Genomic DNA, 24,155 nt, shown 5'->3' with positions numbered 1-24,155 from the left:
CTTACGAGAAATGTGTTCAAATTTACACAATTAAAATTGATGTTAGCTGTGGATTTTTCTTTGATGTTAGCTGTAAGATGTCCTTTATCAGATTAAGAAACACTATTGTTTTTATTCTATTTCTGTTTATGTGTATATGCCTTCTTGGAATTTCTAAGGCTTTCTGTGTGTATCATTAGGATGCTAACTTAGAATAATTTCTGCCACCAAGAAGTATTTTGTTACCATGCCAAAGTATAACGGTCCAGAAACCAGACTTTTATTTGTTAATATTTCTAAAGTTTCTAGCAATATTGGGTACTTTCTTATCTAATTCATCTTGTCATCTCATCTTGTCATCTCAGTGGCCACAATGTGCCCAGGTAACAATATTCTTCCACAACAAGCATGTTTCTTTTCAAAAGTCAGTGAACTTGGGTCTTTTTCATTGAGCTTTGTCTCTCTGATCACACCGAAAGCAAGTGACATCATTGTGCATTTATTATGATTCATTCTGCTGTGAGCATTTATTCATAGTCACTACCATAATAGCCTTTCTTGTTGCTGTGTGGAAATGTGATACATGGGCCCCTCGTATCTTAGAGGAAACTGGATAAGCAGGCCCGTCTGTCACCACACGGTAATCAAATCTCCTTGACCATCAGACTGCTCTTATATGGCTAGCATTTTTAACACTTAAAATTTTTTCTAATCTACGTACGCATATATATAATTTTTAAACAGGTATATGAAAGCATGAGAAGCCTTTGGTTGATTTATGGCTGGTGATCTCTCTCTCACTCTCTGTCCAGTCATTTCCTTATATTGAAATAGTTCCTGTTGGGGAGCATTGAGCAGCCTCGTGATCTCATGTCCTCACAGGTTTCTTATTAAACTGATACCAGTTACCCATTTTCCTAGAAGCAGAACTTTCACGTTTATTACTTAAGGAAAGCTACTTTAGATAGGACTTGCTAACTCAGATGCTTTGGCATGCTCAACAGTTGCTGAAGCGCGCAGCGCCTCTTGCTGAGTTTGTCTCAGTTGCTGTGGATCAGTGCGTGCTCTGAGACCTCAGTTAAAGTGGCAGGTCTTGCACAATGTGTGATGTACTTTGAGTTCCTCATAAAATGAGTTTTGTATGCTGCTCTAAGTCAGAGTTTCAAATAAGTGCCCCAGATGTACACCATCTCTTCCTCCCGAATGACTTCACCATGGAGATGAGATCAATGCACGTTTTCCCTCTTGGTGTGTAGATGTTCCCATGCCACGTGGCACTGGTTGGTTTAAGGGACTTTGTGAGGAAAATGCATCACCAAAATCTGAACTTCTCTGAAGAAAGATATGTTAACGGATTGATTTGTATTGAGGGACTTTTTTTTTAATTGGAAATTCGTTGGGAGATGGTGTCTTTTTTATTTGCAAATGTGTTATTAGCGAGCTCACAGTCAGCCCTTGCATGAGCATTAGAACAGACTCCAGAAAACAGCTTTTATTTTTTTTGTAAACTATGGATCTATCACTCACCTGGGACTAAGCTGGGCTGTGACCATCCTTCTAGAAAAGGTCACGTTTGATAGTTTATGTGTGCGCATGCGCATGCGTACGTGTATACGTCGTAAGTGACTCTTCCCCACTCCCTCCCCCTGACCCAAAGCAAGATCCTGGTGACGAGAACTGTGAGTGGATCACTGCTTCAGGTCCTCAGAGCCTACTGGGTACCTTTCACTCAGCACATGCACAGAAAATGCTGAAAAGAAGATAAGATATTCTCAGTGTTGCCACTGTCTTACAGGGGTTTCCCTTCCAAATACGATTTCAGTTCTGCCCGACCCCTCACTGCTGCTGCAATCCATAAGCTGTCCAACTTCCGTGTCTGCACGGCTTCCCTCCTCTGCTTCACTCCTGCATCTGAATGTCACCAGCTAGGGGGACGTTGCTCCCACCCCATTGCTGTCTGTCCCCCGACCCCGGCTTGTTTGTTCTCATAGTACTCAACACGACTGGCATTATGTTTATGTATTTATTTACTTATGGACTGTCTTACTCACAAGAAAGTCAGATTTACTATCTTCATGATGAGCCCCCAGCACATAGAACAGTAACTACTTGAGCCATCATAGGCACTCAGTAAATACTTGTGAGCTAATGAATAAACAGATGTAAGCTGGGGGCATTTTCTTTTTTTTTTTTTTAATTTGTTTTTAATGGAGGATAATGCTTTAAGTGTGCATTGGTTTCTGCTGTACAACAACGTTTATCATAAGTATACATACATCCCCTATATGTAATAAGTACACATATAGCCCCTCCCTCTTGAGTCTCCCTCCCGCCCCTCTTGGCCATCACAGAGCCCTGAGAGCTGAGCTCCCTGTGCTCTACAGCAGCTTCCCACTAGCTATCTGTTTTACATGTGGTAGTACATATATGTCAACGCTACTCTCTCAGCTCATCCTCCCCTCTTTGGGGGAGGGGGTGGGGGAGGCATTTTCAAACCTGCGAACCTGCATTCCCCAAGAGCCTTACAGTTAGAATGGCACATCCCCAGACCCCAAGACACATAAGCACTGTCTGTAGAAAGGATAACTGATACGTCGTAATGTGTTCAACTGTTGTAGGTACTGTTCTGGTAAATAACATTCATCTAAACCCATCATTGCAGGAGTTTGATCAGTACCTGTTTTCTCAGTCAGTGGCTACCAGAAGGAGAATTTCCATATGTGTTTTAAATTTTTTCAAGTATCTCCCCATACACAAATTTTTTTGCCATAATATATGTGTTTAGTATTCCCTTACACATTATAAAGATGAGAATTACTGATCCTAGGCTTCAGTAGGCCAAAAATAAAGTAACTTGATCTCAGTTATTAGGTTAGCCTTGACGCAAAGGACTGTGGTGTGATGGATGGCCATTATCAGGAACTTCACTTTTAAAATATCTCAACTTTTTCCTTTGAGGGCCAGTACCTTAATATTCTCTCGTCGTATACTTTTATGCAGGGTTTGAAGTGAAAATGCCACTGTCTTGAAAAATATTACTAAGTTCTTTCTGCCCTAGATCTATCATTTAGGAAAGCCTTGCTTAAGAATATACTTTGTTTCAAGTGACTACAGCACTCCCACTCCATACCTGCTGTGAAAACCAGAAGGGAAAAGTTCTGTCCAAGTAGAAGCAGAGCTCATCTCATTTGACCCTCTCAGGCCAGAAAAGTAGTGGGTTTTTTCCCACAAAAGCAGCTGTTTTCCTACTAACTAGACTGACAGGTTTTTAAAGATTTCAGCGAGGACCTTAGTTCCCAGGCCATTTGGTGAAAACCATACAGATCGATAAAAGGAAATAGTTAATGTAAGAGAGTTGCCTTAGTTTTTTAAGACTGCTGTTAACAAAGTACCACAAACTGGGCGGCTTGAAACAACAGATGTGAGTCATCTCCCAGTTCTCCAGGCTAGAAGTCTGGAATCAAGGAGTCAGCAGGGCAGGTTCCCTCAGAGGGGTGTCTGTTCCCCGCGTCTCCTGGCTTTGTGTGATGGCCAGTCATCCTTGGTACTCTTTGGTTTGTAGATGTCTCCAGTCTCGTGTCTGCCTTCACATGGTATCCTTCCTTTAGTTAAGAAAATTTACTCTGCCTTTTTTTCTTATTAATCACAAATATATATATGAGAAATAAAAATTCTCAATCTGTAAGATAATTAGTGTGAAATAAATTAATTCCTAAGTGTCCATCTGTATTGGTTTTCTTTACATGAGGACTACCCAAGTTTACATGGAGTTTACTTATTTACCAAATATTTATTGAGCTTCTAAATGTAAGACATTGTGGGATCTACAATAATAATGACCAAAACACAGTTTGAAAGGTAGGAGTTATTAATTCATATAATGAATTAAATTAACATTCTCAAATAGAAATATGTATAATTAGAGAATTATAATCCAAGTGCTTCTAGAGTTGAGAATATGCATTTCAATGAACATACATTTGTTAAAGTTAAAATTCTCCAAGCATATGATTTCATGTTGTTATAGCTATAACTTTTTCTTGGGGATGGTCTCCTGTATAATGTCACAAACCTTCGTCCATAGTTCTTCAGGCACTCTGTCTATCAGATCTAAATCTGTTTCTCACTTCCACTATATAATTGTAAGGGATTTGATTTAGGTCATACCTGAATGGGCTACTGGTTTTCCCTATTTTGTTCAATTTAAGTCTGACTTTGGCAATAAGGAGTTCATGATCTGAGCCATAGTCAGCTCCTGGTCTTGTTTTTGCTGACTGTATAGAGCTTCTCCATCTTTGGCTGCAAAGAATATAATCAGTCTGATTTCGGTGTTGACCATCTGGTGATGTGCATGTGTAGAGTCTTCTCTTGTGTTGTTGGAAGAGGGTGTTTGCTATGACCAGTGCATTCTCTTGGCAAAATTCTGTTAGCCTTTGCCCTGCTTCATTCTGTACTCCAAGGCCAAATTTGCCTGTTACTCCAGGTGTTTCTTGACTTTCTACTTTTGCATTCCAGTCCCCTATATTGAAAAGGACATCTTTTTGGGGTGTTAGTTCTAGAAGGTCTTGTAGGTCTTCATAGAACCATTCAACTTCAGCTTCTTCAGCATTACTGGTTGGGGCATAGACTTGGATTACTGTGATATTGAATGGTTTGCCTTGGAAACAAACAGAGATCATTCTGTCATTTTTGAGATTTTATCCAAGTACTGCATTTTGGATTCTTTTGTTGACTCTGATGGCTACTCCCATATCTTCTAAGGGATACTTGTCCACAGTAGTAGATATAATGGTCATCTGAGTTAAATTCACCCATTCCAGTCCATTTTAGTTCGCTGATTCCTAAAATGTCGACGTTCACTCTTGCCATCTCTGGTTTGACTACTTCCAGTTTGCCTTGATTCATGGACCTAACATTCCAGGTTCCTATGCAATATGGCTCTTTACAGCATTGGACTTTGCTTTTATCACCAGTCACATCCACAACTGGGTATTATTTTTGCTTTGGCTCCGTCTCTTCATTCTTTCTGGAGTTATTTCTCCACTGATCTCCAGTAGCATGTTGGGCACCTACCAACCTGGAGAGTTCATCTTTCAGTGACCTATTTTTTTGCCTTTTTACTTTGTCAACAGTTAGGTCCGTCTAGTCAAAGCTATGGTTTTTCCAATAGTCATGTATGGATGTGAGAGTTGGACTATAAAGAAAGCTGAGTGCCAAAGAATTGATGCTTTTGAACTGTGGTGTTGGAGAAGACTCTTGAGAGTCCCTTGGACTGCAAGGAGATCCAACCAGTCCATCCTAAAGGAAATCAGTCCTGAATATTCATTGGAAGGACTGATGCTGAAGCTGACACTCCAATCCTTTGGCCACCTGATGCAAAGAACTGAATCATTTAAAAAGACCCTAATACTGGGAAAGATTGAAGGTGGGAAGAGAAAGGTATGACAGAGCATGAGATGGTTGGATGGCTTCACTGACTCAATGGACATGCTGCTGTTGCTGCCCCTGCTAAGTCACTTCAGTCATTGCCGACTCTGCAACCCCATAGATGGCAGCCCATCAGGCTTCTCTGTCCCTGGGATTCTCCAGGCAAGAATACTGGAGTGGGTTGCCATTTGCTTCTCCAGTGCATGCATGCATGATAAGTCATTTCTGTTGTTGTCCGACTCTGTGCGACCCTATGGACAGCAGCCCACCAGGCTCCACTGTCCACAGGATTCTCTAGGCAAGAATACTGGAGTGGGTTGCCATTGAGTTTGAGTAAACTCCGGGAGTTGGTGATGGACAGGGAGGCCTGGTGTGCTGCGGTTCATGGGGTCACAAAGAGTCGGACACGACTGAGCAACTGAAGTGAACTGAACTGATAGCTATAATCAGAATAATAATACATGTTGAATATAAATGTAAACACCCTTACCCTTACATAAGGCTTCACATTTTACCAAACACTTTGATATATATTACCATAGCCAAAATTTCCAAGATTCTCTTCTCCAAAGGTAGATTACAACATTATGTTTTAAGATATTACAACCTTGCTTGACACTTTTTTCATTATAAGTTTGACTCTTTAATATCACCATGTAATTATGTTTACATGAAGAATTGGAAAGAAGGCATAGTCTCCATATGTTCATTTCGGCCTGTGTGGCTAAATGGCTTATAACAGTCAGTGCATGAAAATGGCCTAGATTGAATAAATTAGCAAAATCACAAAAGGAAACCACTGTAGGAAATAGTTTTACACATGTAATTGCTGAAATCCTCTAGCGAATGTGTCAGTCTGTACTAACTAAATAAATTTGTTTATAGACATGTTCTGTATTAGCTTCCACTCTTTCACAGCCCTTTGCCAAGCAAAATCCCACTAGAAGTAGGATGTTCACACCCGAGTAGGAGTTTCTTGGATAAATATTTTTACTATATGGAGACCAAAACCACTTCTACAAATTTCAGACTTTGATTGAAATACTATATTTCTTTAGCTTTTTTTCCCTCCCATCTTTTCTCCTGGCAGCTATTCATGCATTAGCTTACCTCCCCTCACCTCCCTCGGCTATGGGGAACAAGAAGAGGCCAGCCGCACGCACTGGAGGCCAGTGGACCCTGGGAGTGGTGGGACCTGCCCATTCGGTCCCTGATATCACCACATGCGCTAGACAGACAGACAAAAACTCATGTGCAAAAGAGCTTTCCCTTCCTTCTCCTAAATCCTGGTTGAAATGATTCATTGAATTAATTTCAATGTAAAGATTATATATCCCAAGGCTTTACTTTATAGAATGCCTGCTTACATTGGAGCGCTCGACGAATAGAATACATAAAGGTAGAATTCATTCAGCCTTTCCTAAAGAAATCACGGTTAAGAGTTCTTGAAATAATGACAGCCACAGTCTTTTGGAAGGATGTCTCTGATCTCAGTTTTCGCCAACAGGAGTGTCAACTAATGTCTTCATTCCCTGGTCCAGGATTGGTGCTAAATTTTTCATAGGCCTTCTGAAGGCCTGTTTTTTAATTTATCTGGTGACTAATAAAACAAAATATTCTATGATAAAGTATCTTTTTATGGTAATAACTGTTTAAAGTAAAATTAAGAACATTTTTTTACTGTGCTAAACCTGCACGCTCTCAGTATTTGTAACAATAGGACCAGTAAACAGCAGAGTCGAACAAGGATGGAACAAGGCCAGTCTGGGCCAGCGCAGTATTCCAGTTACTGTGACCCAGATAGCCTGCCCTTTATGGCACTCAGCTATGTCTGACTCTTTGTGGCTCTATGGATTGTAGCCTGCCAGGCTACTCTGTCCTTGGAATTTTCCAGGCCAGAACACTGGGGTGGGTTGCCATTTCCTCCTCCAGGGGATCTTTCTGAGCCAGGAACCAAACCTGCATCTCATGTCTCCTGCATTGGCAGGCAGGTTCTTTACCACTAGTGCGTCCTGGGAATCCCCAGATAGCTTACTTTTAGGGTTTATTAGAATAATGCCTACTAACATGAGCACTGTCGCTGCTATAGAGATTATGTATCTGACTTGGAATGATTCCATACCTCAGGGATTTAATCATTTAATATGCTAGCTCTTTTCAAATTAATCTTTCTCACTAGAGAACACACTTTGGTTATTTATGATACTTGAAGGTGATTTTTTTTTTAATGGCTGAGGTAGATTGTAAATGTCTGTGGGAAATTCCATTAACACAATTCCATTATAGAAATATGGCAATTAATATGTTCAAAAGTATGTTCGTAGTGCCTTACACACTTAATTAGGGAAGGAGACACAAAGGCATGGAGAAGGCATGCCTGTCACTGTCCAGTCAGTACCCAACGGTCCAAGTTTTTTTTTCTATTTTTTGATGTATAGTTGATTTACAGTGTTTTCAAGTGTACAACAAAGTGACTCAGTTATATTCTTTTTCAGATTCTTTTCCACTATAGGTTAAGATATTTGAATATATTTCCCTGTGCTATTCAGTGTATCCTTATTGTTTATCTTATATATAGTGCTATATCCATTACTCTCAAATTCCTAGTTGAACCCTCCCCAGTTTCTCCTTTGGTAACCATAAGTTATGCCTATGCCTGTGAGTCCATTTCTGCTTTGTAAGTAAGTTCATTTGTATCATTTCTTTAGATTCTACATATAAGTAATATATGATACTTGTCTTTGTCTGGCTTGTTTCACATACTCTGATAATCTCTAGGTTCATCCATATTGCTACAAATGGCATTATTTCATTCTTTTTATGACTAAGTAGTATTCCATTGTGTGAGCTCAGTATTCAGAAAATGAAGATCATGGCATCCAGTCCCATCACTTCATGGGAAATAGATGGGGAAACAGTGGAAACAGTGTCAGACTTTATTTTTGGGGGCTCCAAAATCACTGCAGATGGTGACTGCAGCCATGAAATTAAAAGACGCTTACTCCTTGGAAGGAAAGTTATGACCAACCTAGACAGCATACTCAAAAGCAGAGACATTCCTTTGCCAACAAAGGTCCGTCTAGTCAAGGCTATGGTTTTTCCTGTGGTCATGTATGGATGTGAGAACTGGACTGTGAAGAAGGCTGAGCACCAAAGAATTGATGCTTTTGAACTGTGGTGTTGGAGAAGACTCTTGAGAGTCCCTTGGACTGCAAGGAGATCCAACCAGTCCATTCTGAAGGAGATCAGCCCTGGGATTTCTTTGGAAGGAATGATGCTAAAGCTGAAACTCCAGTACTTTGGCCACCTCACGTGAAGAGTTGACTCACTGGAAAAGACTCTGATGCTGGGAGGGATTGGGGGCAGGAGGAGAAGGGGACGACAGAGGATGAGATGGCTGGATGGCATCACTGACTCGATGGACGTAAGTCTGAGTGAACTCCGGGAGTTGGTGATGGACAGGGGGGCCTGGCGTGCTGCGATTCATGGGGTCGCAAAGAGTCGGACACAACTGAGCAATGAACTGAACTGGTACACACACGTCTTTTTTATCTGTTCATCTGTTGCTGGACGTTTAGGTTGCTTCCCTGTCTTGTTTGCTGTGAACAGAGCTGCTGTGAACACTGGGGAGCATGGATCTTTTCCAGTTAGAGTTTTTATCTTTTGCGGATATATGCCCTGGGGTAGGGTTGCTAGATGACATGGTAACTGTGTTTTTAGTTTTTAAGGAACCTCCATGCTGTTCTCCATAGTGACTGCACCGATTTACTTACTCCTTCTCCATTGTTCTTTCTTTCTTTATACCCAAGTTTCTGAACTGTATCTGGAAACTTCCTCTTAACATTTTCCTATAAGCAAGGAACTACTAGAAAATAATCCCCTCGGTTTTTCTTTGTGTGAAAAGATCTTTATTTCTCCTTTATTTGTCTTTATTTATCCTTCTTGGTGTTCCCTAAGCTCCCTGGGTCTATGGTCTGATGTCTAACATTAATTTGGGAAAATTCTAAGTCGTCATTTTTAAAAATATTTCTTCTGTTCTTTTCTTTTTTTCTTCTTCTTCTAATATTCCTGCTATGCATATGTTATGCCATTTGTAGCTGTCTTATAGTTTTTGGATATTTTTTTCTGTGTTTTCTGGGTTTTTTTCACTCTGCTTTTTCAGTTTTGGAGGTTTCTCGTACAGTACCCTCAAATTCAGAGCTTATTTCCTCAGTCTTATTCAGTCTACTAATAAACCCATCAGAGGCATTCATCATTTCTGTTACAATGGAGTTTTTATATCTAGCATTTCTTTTTTACTTTTTCTTAAAATTTCCATCACTTTGCTTGCATTGCTCTTCTGTTCTTACCTGGTGTCTACCTTATCCGTTAGCGCCTCTAGCATCCTAATCATTGTTGCTGCTGTTGTTCAGTTGCTAAGAGTCATGTCCAGCTGTTTGCAACCCCATGGACTACAGCACACTAGGCTTCCCTGTCCTTCACTGTCTCCTGAAGTTTGCTCAGATTTATGCCCACTGAGTCAGTGGTGCCATCCAACCGTCTCAATCATAGTTGTTAAAAGTTCCCAGTCTGTTAATTCCAACATGCCAGTCATAAATGGGTCTGGTTCTGATGCTTGCTGTGTTCTTCAAACTGTTTTTTTTCTGCCTTTTATTATACCTTGTAATTTTGTCTTAGTAGCCAGACATGATGTACTGGGTTAAAGGAACTGCTGTAAAAATAGGCCTTTATTATTGTGATGGTAAAATGTGGGCAGAGGGGAGACATTGTATGCAACCGTGAGTAGGTCTCAGTCTTACGGTGAGCCTGTGCCTCTGAACTGTGAAGCACACGAGTGCTTTGTAGTGTCCACCCACCCACCAAACTATTAGACAGAATGACTGCAGTGGACTGACAGTCGGGTGTTTCCCTTTGCCCAGGTCAGTTACGCGCTTAAAAACTTACTCAGGTTAAGCTCTGATTAAATTATTTCTCTTGTACTTAGACCTTATTAAGAAGAACATAATGCTTTGGTGTATTTCAAAGTGGAAGCATGAAGAGGTTTTTCTGTGATAGTCACTGTGAGAACCTAGTTAACCTCCAGGAGCTAAAACTCACAAAAGCGTGGCTCCCTTCCCCATCCCCACCCCACCACCCGTGTCTGAGTCCCCCTGGGTTTTAGCCCCAGGTTTGTCCACACTGAGCTTTAGCAGTCTGTCAGTTACAGTTCAGTGTCCCCCACCCCAGCACTGGTTCCCACAGCGGTTTTTGCTTATAGATCTCTGTTCCATTAAGTCGTGACTCTTTGTCTGTCTCTCTGTTTTAAGGACAGTGGTTTGCCCTGTGACTTCACTTCTCCTTTGGATCTAAGAGTTCTTGATTTTTCACTTTGTTCAACTTTCACTTGAGTAAACAAGGACAGAGTAGCAACTTCCAGACTTCTTCCATGCTGGATCAGAAACCAGAAGTCCTCCAGTTCTTCCAGTTTGATGTAAAGAGTTTATATCAGGCTCTAAAGCAGTGATTGAAAAGAATTAGTTGAACAGTAATATAACATGATCGTTTTTTACCTGAATGTTGATAAACCCGTCAGTGGTAGGTGGTGTGGGTTAGTGTCTTAGACTTGCTATTTATTGTGACAAGCATAGCCTATAGACTGGCATTTGGAATAAGTCAGGCTATCTGTCCTCTGGGTCTTAACCTAGAACATTTTTCTGTCCTGCCCTTTCACCACTCACCCCCATCCCCAGCTTGGCCTCAGCTGAGTGTCTTTTCCTTCGAGAAACACTGTTGATCACCACCCACCTCTCTGTGCTCTTATTGCTCCCGTTATACTCTACTCTCATTTTGTGATTCCCATTACCTTTGTCATTTTTCATTCAATATGTCTCCCCCGTTAGGCTGTTCAACGTGAAGGGCAGGAACCACTTCTCTGATCACAGCTGTAGCCACTGCATCTCGCAACCTATGTTATTAAATGAATGAATGACAATAGGTTCATACAAAAGTATACCTTCTCAGGTGGCTACCACAGTGATTTTCATTATTAGTGACTGTGTCCTGATAGTTCTGTGTTGTAATTTTATTATTCATTTTCTTCTAAAAATTCTTGAGAATTTTAATTATAATTTGTTTACTGTTCTAAATTGGTGCCTTGACCATTGGTAAACAGCTGTTGCTATTCATGTACTTATCCCTCATGTTGTATTTTTTGACATAGCAAAGGCCACTGAGGCAGTGTTTTCTTTTAATTTTTATTATATCATTGTTGACAACTTTGAAAATGGAAAATACAATTGAGTAATACTGCCACCCAACCAAGACTTTTAGAACATTATTTTATACTACTGTAAGCTTTTCCATAAAAGAATGTTGGAACTTAAAGTGTTTCGATGCAACAAAACAATTCAATAGTGTTGTTTTAGATGACTTGGATTCTTTCTTTCTGGCACACAAGGCAGTTGGCTCCATTGATGCAAAAGTGTTTACTCCTGGCAGATAACAGTAATGAGAAGCCCAGAAACACTCCCAGTGGGAACTGAGAACTAACATCAGAGTGACTCTTTGCAGCATTGTTTATGACTGAATTATCAAGGTCACTAATTTATTTTTCCTACTAATTGCTGCTGACGATTATCTGGTGAAATGATAAGTATTTAGTCTAAACCTGATTTTTTCGGAGCTGACAATATCTCAGCCCCTACTGTCATGGTGAATACATGTTAGCATTTCTCATTGTCCAGAGGAAACTAAGCTATTTGCAAATCAAATGCATTCATTCATTAGATGATTGTCTATTGAGCACCTACTTATATGTTATGCATTGGATTGTACCCTGGACATACAGAGACAAATAAAATAGTAACTTCCTGCCTCCTGGAGAGCTTTGAATCAAACAAGAAAAATAAGAATTAACTGTTGTTATACTGAGCACCTCTCTCCCCAACCCTTCCTGCCATGGGGATTTTGATGACTAACTTCTGCCAATTTGGTACTGTTTATACATAACATGTGTCTGCAGCTTGGAATAGTTTGGAAATTTGTGTTTTAATTGTTTATAATTTAGGTGTAAGGGGAAAAAAAGCTTAATATTATTGCCATTAAATTATTACTACCATAAGTGTATTTAAGTGCATACAGTATCATGGAAAGAATAGTTTAAGCATAGAAATGGTACACTTCTATTTAGACTCATATAAAATTGCTAAAAATAACATTCACAAAAAACTTTTCTCTAAAATACTGTGCTGTTTGCATCAACCATGTAATTACTTTGCTCAATGACAGCAAAGAAATTAACACATCTCTCATATAATTTGATTGAGATGACTTGGGCAATTAGAAATGGTAATTTTTAATAATTAATTTTAATTGAGAGATGTTTATATCCAGAATGCTGAAATAACTTTTAAGAAGAATATGATACAGACTTAGACAAAAACATGCATAAAATGACACATTCCGTAAGATTTATAGGCTCACAGTTACTTGGAATAGAATGGAAGTTAATGCTATGTCTTTTTCCCATTCTGCCAGCCAGAGAAGACCTCTTATTTAGAGGGCAGGGCTCCCTCCACTGTCTTAAATCAAGGCTCTGCTGTCTGACAAACTGTCCTCCATGATTTTCACAGGATATTTATAACATGGGGAAGTACCCAAAAAAGGAAAATGTTTAATGAAGAGCTTTGCATATTACAGTGCTATACATCATATGGTTCAGTTTAGATTTTCTGAAATTTATCAGAGTTAGATTGAAATTATCAAAAGGGGGAAAGTCACATGGCATTGGTACAAACAAGATGTGCCTATTTGTATTTATGTTTGCTAATGAAATTCAGCCATGATCCCCACTTTGATTTTAAGAGTCTCAGACCACCATTCAGTTTTATTCATTGTAATTAAATCTCTTGCCCACACGCAGACACAAGGGCAGCAAGAAAAGGGGGCATATTTTATCTTTTAAAGAGCTATTACATAGCTTTGATATGAAGCTCCAGGGGTTCAAAGATTTATAGTATTAAAGCAAAACAAGATGCCTCTCAGGGCACAGTCACCTCCTTCAGCAAGTGAAGGAGCTGGGAGGGGGCTTGGACTCTGAATCCAGTGACCCCACAGAGGGCAGGGCTGAATTGGGGCTGATGGGGGTCGTGGAATTTGAAACAAACTGGTGTAGTCTCCAGTGTTGCTGCCAGAAGAGAGATAGAAAAAGGGAGATAAAAGCACCGTTGGTCTTGACAGTAACTGGGGAGTGAGGTGGGCTAATGTGGCTGTCTTGTGAAACAGCATTTTTATACATGAAATTAACATTTTTATACATGAAATTCAGAGAGGTACATACCCTCAGCCCCTACTCAACTGAATAGTCCAATAAATGGAACACTTAGGTTAACCTCATTAATAAAGACTAGGGAAAGCCTGTGGGCTTCCCCGGTGGCTGAGTGATAAAGAATCCACCTGTAATGCAGGAGCCTCAGGAGACACAGGTTCAATCCCTGGGTGGGGAAGATCCCCTGGAGGAGGAAATGGCAACCCACTCCAGTATCCTTGCCTGGAGAATCCCATGGACAGAGGAGCCTGGTGGGCTACAGCCCATAGAATCACAGAGAGTCGGACACGACTGAAGCAACTTGGCACACACATGCAGGGAAAGCCTGTTGCTTTCAGTTCACCCCCCTGCCTCCCCCACCACATCCTCCAGCAAAGCCAAGCCAGTAGTCATAGAACCTCTGCCCTCGGTACCCTCGCATCCCCATGGAGCAGAAGAGAGCTCTTGAGAAACCACCAGGCCCTTGGTAACCAGGGTGGCTCCTGTGGCCCGCACATCATCCAAAACGCAGAGTCTACCCTACATTTAGTTAATTGGGAGTTAACAGTAGTTTGGGAAAGGGTGAATGTAGGCTCCAAATCTTTTTATTGTCCTTTCTCTCCTGGATTTAGCCCAAATTGGCCAACTCCAAGCTGACCCAGGCAGGCCACATTGTATGCTTGACCCTAAATCAGACACTGAACACAGACTTATTAGAAAGACTTGAGCGCAAATAAATGGTGTGTCATTCCTGTGAAGCTTCTAAAGGTGCGTGCTTTTGCCACAGAACCTTTCAGCCAGGTTGATCTTAATTATTTACAGAGTTCATCTATTTATCAAAACTATTATTGGGGGCACTCGGGGATATTAAGTGATTTTCCAAGGGAGAGGTAATCAGAATGCCAAAGAGGCAAGCATAGCACTGAAAGCTCATCATGGCGTGTCTTGTTCTAACTACTCAGCTGTCCTGTTTTGGGCAATGAAGTCCTTCCCTCCCTCCAGCCCCTTAACTTTTCTGCTCCCAAGGATTCTTTATCTGGAAAAACAATTTTTCCCCCGACATCTGTTTTCCCCATTAAGGTCGGAGAAGCTGAACATACAGCTTTGGGCAGAATGAGAACCGTCCTGGGTTATCCGCCACGTGCCCACAGGTCTGTGTGTCTCTCTCTGGGCAGCAGTTTTTTCATCTGTTAGATTAGGAATAGGACTAGAGGAGTTCTCAAAGACACTTCCCAATTCCAAAGTTTTATTGTTCCTTGATTTTAGATGTAAGCAAAAGACTTGTTCAACGTGGTTTAGTAGGCTTAGCTTCCAAATCCCTCTGCCGTTATGGAATTAAACGTGGTGTGGCGGGCTGCAGGGCTGTGCTCCGTCACAGCAGCATCCCAGCTCCTGGGAAGGAGAACAGTGACTGGTCTGCACGTGGCCCCAGTCAGAAGTGAGAGAGCCGCAGGTAGCCCATCTGCTGTCTTCGTAAGAGGCACGTCTGAAAACCTCAGTTTTTAAAACTGTATTTTGTGTTGCGGTGGAATTGATTAACAAACAAGGCTGTGATAGTTTCAGGTGAACAGTGAAGGGACTCGGCCACACCTGTACTTGACCCATTCTCCTCCAAACTCCCCTCCCATCCAGGCTGCCACATCACACTAAGCAGAGTTCCCTGTGCTGTGCAGTAGGTCCATGTTGGTTATCCATGTTAAATGTAGCAGTTGAAAACCTTAGTTTCTATTTCTTCTGTATTAAATGCTAAGATTAGGATTCCCATTATGAAATACTGTCTGATCGTGACAGACTGAAACAATTCTCTATTTGTTGACAAAACCATTTTGGAGTCCTATTCATGGTGCACTCACCTACTCCACCATCGTTCTCAGCCCTTGTTGTGCATCCAGGTCATAGGGAAGAATTTTTTTTCAAAATGTATCTATTTACTTGGTTGCCTCAGGCCTTAGTTGCGGCATGTGGATCTTTGTGGTGGTGTACAGGCTCCGTAGTTGGGGCCTGTGGCCTTAGTTGCACCAGGGCATGTGGGATCTTTGTTCCTCGACCAGGGATTGAACCCACGTTCCCCTGCATCGCAAGGTAGATTCTTAACCACTGGACCACCAGGAAAGTCCCTGGATTGCTTTTAAAACGTTCCAAACCCGAACTCCACTCAGACCAATAGACTTGGAAGAAGTGAAGCCAGAGTATCTGTTATTTTTGTAAAGCTCCCCCAAGTTATTTGGACGCACAGTGTTTTATTATTATTATTATTATATACTAACCTTTAAATTACTCTGGAAATAAGCACTAGTTGAGAGTGCCTCCAAACTGAAGATGATTTAGATTAAGGTCCCATCTCTGCACTCCAGGGATTGTGCCAAGCTAATCTAGTTTAAATCTTTGAAGTACAGTTTTAATTTAAGTGACCTTTAGCAAGACTTGAGTTTGTTAGGACTAGGAGAACAGATATGTCTACACTAATCTAGATGGGATAAATTAAGGTAGACTTTGGGGGGTGGGGAGTTGTTTTCTTTTGTTTAGTGTAAGACAATGGTATAATGAAAAGAATACAGGTCTTGAATTTTGAATCCTAAATTTACTGATCACTCATTAAACATATCACTTTAAAAAGGAGAATAATAAGGCCTTTATTTTTAATAGTTGTGGCAATGGCTAAATTAGATATGGACATGAAAGTATTGAATACTTCATAATCCAATCTTAAAAAGTATAGTATTTTTTTTTTTTTAATATTTGCCACCCCTGCAGTGGAGAGTGAAAAAGTTGGTTTAAAGCTCAACATTCAGAAAACGAAGATCATGGCATCCAGTCCCATCACTTCATGGGAAATAGATGGGGAAACAGTGGAAACAGTGTCAGACTTTATTTTTGGGGGCTCCAAAATCACTGCAGATGGTGACTGCAGCCATGAAATTAAAGACGCTTACTCCTTGGAAGGAAAGTTATGACCAACCTAGATAGCATATTCAAAAGCAGAGATATTACTTTGCCAACAAAGGTCCGTCTAGTCAAGGCTATGGTTTTTCCTGTGGTCATGTATGGATGTGAGAGTTGGACTGTGAAGAAGGCTGAGCAGCAAAGAATTGATGCTTTTGAACTGTGGTGTTGGAGAAGACTCTTGAGAGTCCCTTGGACTGCAAGGAGATCCAACCAGTCCATTCTGAAGGAGATCAGCCCTGGGATTTCTTTGGAAGGACTGATGCTAAAGCTGAAACTGCAGTACTTTGTCCACCTCATGCAAAGAGTTGACTCATTGGAAAAGACTCTGATGCTGGGAGGAATTGGGGGCAGGAGGAGAAGGGGACGACAGAGGATGAGATGGCTGGATGGCATCACTGACTCGATGGACACGAGTCTCAGTGAATTCCGGGAGTTGGTGATGGACAGGGAGGCTTGGCGTGCTGCGATTCATGGGGTCGCAAAGAGTCGGACACGACTGAGCAACTGAACTGAACTGAACTGAACCCCTGCTTTAAGAAATATACAAATCTCATGCCTTTTATCTGAAATTAAATATTGTGATTAAAAGTAGAAGAGCAAACAAAAAGCCTGCCTTATTTTTTTCCCCACCCTTGAAAATGACCTGTCAATGCATTTTAATTGTGGCGGTTAAACTGTTAACATTCAGTTGGAAGCTTCAGTGGCTGCAGGAGCCGTGTCACTCGTCTTTGAGGCCTTCGTACCACCAAGCACATAGTGGCTTACGCGGAGTTGGAACTCAGTAGAGTTGTTAAAATCAAATTCTGCAAATCTATAAGAATTCAAATAATAGGACAAAAATCTTCTGTCTTAGACCTTTGAGAAATGAAGTATTTAAAAGTGAATTTGAGACCTGCTATAATGAGATTTTTTTCCCCATTTTTTTCCAGCCTTATTGAGGGATAATTGAATCATATAAGGTTATATAACATATAAGGCTAGGTTTATTTAAAATCTTCCTTTTGTCTTAATGTAGGCATTTATCACTATAAACTTGCCCCTTAGAACTTCTTCTGCTGCATCCCATAAGTTTTGGTATATTATAGGGCTTTTTTTGTTGTTTATATTGAAATTTTTGTATTTCCCTTTGACTTTTTTGTTGACCCATTGTTTGTCCATGTGGGTGGGCTTTTTTAATTTCTACATATTTGTGAATTTTCTGGCTTTCCTCCTATCATTGATTTCTAGTTTCATTGTGTTTGGGAAATACGCTTGATAGGATTTCAGTGTTCTTAAGTTTGTTAAACCTTGCTCTGTGACTAACATATGGGAGCTGACTATATTGTTTCACTTAAATAATATCCCCTAATTTACACAGACTTTTATCACACTTTTTTCATTCTTATTTCTTTTCTCCTCTTAATGGATAATATCAAAAAATCTCTCTTCAAGTTGGCACATTCTTTCTTCTGTTTGATTGAGTCTGTTTTTGAAGCTCTCTCTTGCATTTTTCATCCTTCGGCTCCCAAATTTTTGTTTCACTCTTTTTTATGATTTCTGTCTCTTTGTTGAACTTCTCATTTTGTTCATGCATTGTTTCCTTGAGTTCATTGAATTGAACTCAGACAACTCAGTCTGTCAGCTTTCTGACAGACAAATGATTTCTTGAGATAATCATTTTTAATTCTTTTGCAAGTACCTCACAGATAACTGTTTCTTTGGCCTTAGTCACAGGAAAATTTCTGAGCTCCTTTGGTGGTGTTATGTTTCCTTGCTTTTTCCTGTTTCTAGGAGCTTTGCGTTGATGTTTGCACATTTGAGGGAGCAGTCATCTCTTTTCCGCCTTTTCAGACTGACTCTGGAAGAGGAGGGTTTTCACCTGAAAGTGTCTGTGAGATCTCTGGTTGGCTGGAGTTCAGCAGCTCTGATTCTGGGGAAAGCACAGTGGCACAGTCTCCAGGCAGCTCCATCAGCAGCTGAGGTCAACTTTGGCAAAGACTGCAGGGCTCTGCAGTGGCCCAGACCACAGAGGTCCTGCCAGTGGCAGTAGAATCTACAGCTGTTGGGGTCTTCAATGACAGAGGCTGCCGGGGGTCTTCCTTTTTTGCCTGTTGGAGGAATTTCTAGCCAAAGGGATCCTTTTTGGTGCCAGATTTAGTGCGCTGGTGCTCAGTGGCGGTGGAGCCGGGGTTTTGGAGTCAGGCGCATGGGGAAGTACCTTGGTCCTGGTGCACCAGTGCCTGAGGTGCAGGCGTGTGCACGTCTTCATGGAGCCAGGGTCTGAGTCCTTGGGACTCAGCACAGTGATTTGTGGCCCCAGGATGGGGAGATACAGTAGTGGCACCAACTGGGGGGTGCAGCAACGGCACACCCTGGGGATGGTGGGTCAAAGTCCTGCCTCTGGCTCCAGGGCACAGGGCACAGAGCAGCAGCAGCGTAGCCTCAGCAGTGCCAGGTCAAAGCCATGACTCAGGACCCAAAGAGTAGAACGCAGAGCTGTATCAGTGTAGCCCAGTGATGGCAAGCAATGCCATGACTTAGAATCCAGGAGTGGAACAGAAAGCAGCATCTGGGCCCCGCTGATAGTAGCTGCAGAACCCTGGAGGCAGGGCACAGAGAGCAGCAGTAGCTTCACTCCCATCAATGGTGAGATGCTATGGCATCATGATCCCAGAGAGTGAGGCACAGGGGAGACAGCTCCAGCCCCAGCAAGGAAACACAGCAGTGGGGACTCCATGCAGCTTGATGACTGGGTTCTTTGTTGGTAAAGACTGTGGGGGTGCTTGGTAGCAAACGTCCACAGCATTGGGGAGGGGAGGTTTGCAGGGAATCTCCTGCTTTCCTTTTCCTCTGGGATGATATGCCTCCAAGGTAGGGTCACTCTTTGTACTGAGCTGCTCTGGACTGGCATGGGTGAATAATGCAAATAAAATGCTTCCTACACTCTTCTGTATAGTCATACTTTTTTGTTGTAATTCGGAGCTATTTTTTGACTGTTTGTAGTTGTTTATTGTTTTGTTGGGGAGACAAGCTTTGGGACCTCCTAGTTTGCCATCTTGCTGAGGTTAGTCCCTACAATGAAATTCTTGTTTTATTTTACTTTAAAAAGCGGAGTAAATCAGGAAGTGTAGTAGTGAGAATATGTGTAGGTCTGAACTGAAGGCGATAGCTTTATCTGTAATTAAAGTCTTACTAATTAGGCTACTGGCACAAACAACACATGCTGCTGCTGCTGCTGCTAAGTCACTTCAGTCGTGTCCGACTCTGTGCGACCCCATAGACGGCAGCCACCAGGCTTCCCGTCCCTGGGGTTCTCCAGGCAAGAACACTGCAGTGGGTTGCCATTTCCTTCTCCAATGCGTGAAAGTGAAAAGTGAAAGTGAAGTCGCTCAGTCGTGTCCGACTCTTAGCGACCCCATGGACTGCAGCCCACCAGGCTCCTCTGTCCATGGGATTTTCTAGGGAAAAGTACTGGAGTGGGTGCCATCGCCTTCTCCGAAACAACACATATACACACAATCATATTCAACTTGGAACTGCAGGGTATGCTTTGTAGCATATTTATCTTCTTTTTGCTTAAGATACTTACTAACTTTTGCCTTTTTAATGTTAATTTGTATTCCTTAAAATGTCCAATTATGATGAACCATAAAAGCAGAAGTAAACCAGTTTGGGATTTAAATGTTTTCCCTAGTTTGTTCATTGCCCGTGCACACACAGACTTGTTAATTTCCCATTGTAAAGGTCACACTTATGAGTTAACATCCCACCAGTGCCCAGTGCAGCAGGTAGAGTCTGTGTCTGCTTATCCAGGTAGATTGAGCTTCCAGTAACAGGTCATAATTTGGAGCTGAATCAATAAAAAAGAATGTCAAAAACAGGGGACTAACTTGATACTCAATTTTAGAAAAAAATACCTAAGAACTACAATTGGTCCTTAAAAAAAATAAAAATACATATTATATATATATATATATATGTGTGTGTGTGTGTGTGTGTGGAAGTGTTAGTCGCTCCATTGTGTCCAGCTCTTTGTGTCCCCATGGACTACAGCCTGCCAGGCTCCTGTCCATGGAATTCTGCAGGCAAGAATACTGGAGGGGGTTGCTGTTCCCTTCTGCAGGGGATCTTCCTGACTGAGGGATTAAACCCGGGGTCTCCTGCATTGCTGGCAGATTCTTGACCATCTGAGCCACCAGGGAAGCCACATACATACACACACACACATACACACATGTATATGTATACATATATTCTTTGCTGGTACTTTGAGAGATACTAAAATATCTGAACTTTTCAATACATTTACATGGAAGCAAACAGTAGTTGAGAACAGAGCTCTGTTAAGTCAGAAATGAAGCTTAAGTGGTATATAGCAAGTCAGAGCTGGTTTGAGGAGAGGGAGTCTGTGTTATTAATTAATTTATACTTTTCAGTAGTTGGGGAGGTCCTGGCTTTTTCTGCTCAAGGTCTGGGTTGTACTAAGAGTGTCTGTGAATTGTTCACAATATCTAACAATAGAGAGTGAGTGGGATGCAGAGTGCTTCATGAGAACGTGGCCTCTGGAAGGCCCTCACACCAAGCAATGTTTAAATTTAGTTTCAGCATTCGCAGCACAAATAGAGAGAAATTCACAGTTGACACAAAGATGAGTTGTCTCCATCCATCTTCCTTTCAAGTTGCTTACTCTGGAAGGGATGCCAAATTTGGGACGTTCCCATAATTGCCCTACACAGACAGACAACATACATCCTTTATACATCAAAAGGAAAGAGCAGTGACTCAGGGTGGAGGACCCTAGGGGATTGGTTTGCTGAAATTGCTCTTCACTAATTACACATGCTTGTTTGTTCCTTCTTTATTTTAGAATTAGAATAGGAAGAACTTATTCCAGAAATCCGGGTCAGCTCTAAACTTTGGTTTTCTTACTAAACTTGAGGGCCTCTGTTATTCAGTAAGCCTGTCATCTTTTAGTTGTTTGCAAACAGCATTAATCAACTCACCTATGAAGGTGAAAAGAGACCTTTTCAACACTGGAGTAAACCATCTCATATCACCCACCCTGGAAAGATTAAATTTGGTAATTTCTCAGGTGGGCTCAGCCAAAACTTTGGTCTTCTCCTGAGCCAAGGTTACTTTTTCAAGCAAGGCTCACCTCAACCATTTATGTTGAAGAGGAATCCAGCTTTACTCCCAGGTCTGTTTATCTCCATGTAAACCATCCCTGGGCTTTAAATATTATGTTATGTTGAAGGTTGTCACAGTGGTTGTAAAACGTGAAATATCAAGGGTAAGAAGCAGAAAGTATTACTTTGGTGTGAGCCTCTCGAAGGCAGCCGTGGTGGAAGGGGCTATTTCAGGGCCTGAGGCTCCCCTGCCTGTGGTTGTGGGAAGACACCCTATCCGTTCCTGCAAGTTATTTGTGGCTCTCCAAGGAGCTCATTTTCCACTGTTCTCCTGTGCACGGTCTTAGGAGCTCAAGTTGGAATTTTCTAGCCTTTGTTCGCACGTGTGCTTCCGTCCAGAAGTGCCCTATGACACAGAAAGTCCATTGGTAAGATGGAGCTCACAGAGCGAGCCCCAAAGAAGGGCTCTATTGGATCTGCCTGTTTTCTCATCCTTGATACGCTGATCCAGAGTGAACTGTGTAACAGCCCACTAATGAAATTTCAACCAGGGCTCCCAAGCCTGACAACCATAGTAAATCCTGTGTAAGCAGGAGATTTGGAGGGAAGGTTTTGAAGCTAGTTGAATTTTATGATTAAGAGAAAGTTATTTGGAAAACCATTTTTGTTTCACCTAATGTTGGTAGAAGTCTTTGTCAAAAACTTGGGTTTTGGGGTACTCTTTCTACCCCCTTCTGATGCCTATGTCAGAAGCTTTCTCTATCTCCTTTATACTTTAATAAAACTTTATTACACAAAAAAAAAAAAAAAAAAAAAAACTTGGGTTTTACTTTTCTTTTTTTTTTCTGTATAATTAAAAATAATCATTTTTTAGAATTAAACTCTTCTGCACATTCCTAACATTATCTTAATCATAAAAGCTTATTTTGTATTTCCTGTAAGATGGCTGTTGAAGGTAAATTTATTGGACTGAAAGTTTATATACTCCAGAACAGCCCCAGAATTATTAGCTTAAAAGAACAAAAAATTCATAATGTTATGAGGATTTGTCTTTTTCACATTTTTCTGAAAATACATTATATAAAAATTTCATCTAATTGAGGGTTACAAATCCTCTGAAGGTGGCTGGTCCAAGTTTAACTAATGAAAACTATGGTGGTGAAAAGAGGAATTTTATTCCTAAATCCTGGATTTCAGTTCTGCTTCACTCTGAGTCTCATTGTGGAAGGCCCTGTGTGGCCCAATTCTCCCAATTCTGAAACGCAAAATATGTCTCTTGGGATGAAATGTTGCTTTCTTTATGGAGTATATTACATTATTATGCCGTGTTACTTTCTTTGCTGGAGTATATTACATTATTACAATTAGTATTTATTTTCCCATTTTTCTTTTATGGGTGTATTTTTATCCCATCATGAATATCTATCTATCTATCTATGCATAATAAAATTGTGTAAGATTCACGTTTTATGTAATGCCTATAATGTACAGAACTCTAGCACCGTATTGGGCAAGGGGGCCTCTATTACTATCTGTTCCCATAGCTTTTTACTGAGACTATAAATTAGGCCTGGGAAGGATATAATGAGTCAGTAATTTATAGACTATTAAGATACTTAGTTAGAAGTGATTCCTGGGCATGTCCAATAGAGAACACATGTTTCTAAAGGACAAACAGATTCAACACAACATGTCTTTGGCCTAACCAAGCCCAATCAATTAACAAAATGGGATGTCTTATTTTACATTTCTCCCACTGCCCCGAAATAGAATCACTAACCACTTGTTAACCACACTGACTTTTTAACAGAGCAGTTGCTAATGCTTGGCCACCAGCAATGTTCAGATGAAGCACCCTACTAGACTGTAGCCAGCCAAGCCCCAAAACAGGAAGAAAGTGCTGCTTGCTCTTTTGCCCCCTTTCCTGCTTTGACTTGATGTGATAATTCACTGCAGATTTCTTCTTCTTTGACAGAGTGCCTACCGCAGGAACGGGATGGCTTTTCTGGCCTGCTGATGTGACTGGGACTGCGACAACAGGAAAGGCAATGTTATATTAAGGTGATTTCTGTTCCCCTCCTTGGGCAAAATAAAATACAAGTTTACCCTCTCCACAGCCTTGGGAGTGGGTTGGTTTGTTGTGACTATCAACTGACTGACTCCAGCCCTTTTCCAGCCCCCTCAGCGCTTAGTCTTGTTTACTGGATGGGCCATTTAGCCAATTAATGGCAGGATGTTCAGGGTGGTGTGTAGGTGGACAAGAATGCAATTTTGCAATTTGAATTTGGAGTAGAGCTGCTCTCAGCTCACATAACTTAAAAGCAGTGTCTTTTTTTTTTTTTTTTCTCAGTGTTTAGTCTGTGTTTTATTTGATGCATTTTGTAATCCAGGTTTGGGACAAAGGACACACAATT

General features: G+C 41.1%; 1 protein-coding gene across 6 annotated transcripts in view; it reads left to right on the top strand.

Moving 5' to 3' along the window:
* The window catches only part of SUPT3H (SPT3 homolog, SAGA and STAGA complex component), a 431,789-nt gene that overhangs the window by 381,046 nt on the left and 26,588 nt on the right, over nucleotides 1–24,155 (top strand). For 3 of the 6 annotated variants that reach the window (XR_011563264.1, XM_070777448.1, XM_070777449.1), the window contains exon 12: nucleotides 23,717–23,802. Coding sequence is in view for 5 of the 6 variants with exons in the window: in XM_070777448.1 (XP_070633549.1) it covers nucleotides 23,717–23,758 (42 nt within the window). In the remaining variant the exon portion in view is untranslated. Of the gene's footprint in view, nucleotides 1–23,716; nucleotides 23,858–24,155 lie in introns of those variants that run through there. The other 3 variants (XM_070777450.1, XM_019985966.2, XM_070777451.1) reach the window with 1 other exon arrangement.

This window comes from Bos indicus, chromosome 23 (assembly GCF_029378745.1).
Source record: "Bos indicus isolate NIAB-ARS_2022 breed Sahiwal x Tharparkar chromosome 23, NIAB-ARS_B.indTharparkar_mat_pri_1.0, whole genome shotgun sequence".
Classification (NCBI taxonomy): domain Eukaryota; kingdom Metazoa; phylum Chordata; class Mammalia; order Artiodactyla; family Bovidae; genus Bos; species Bos indicus.
Note: the sequence above shows the minus strand (reverse complement) of the source record. Positions and strands in the feature narration are given on the sequence as shown.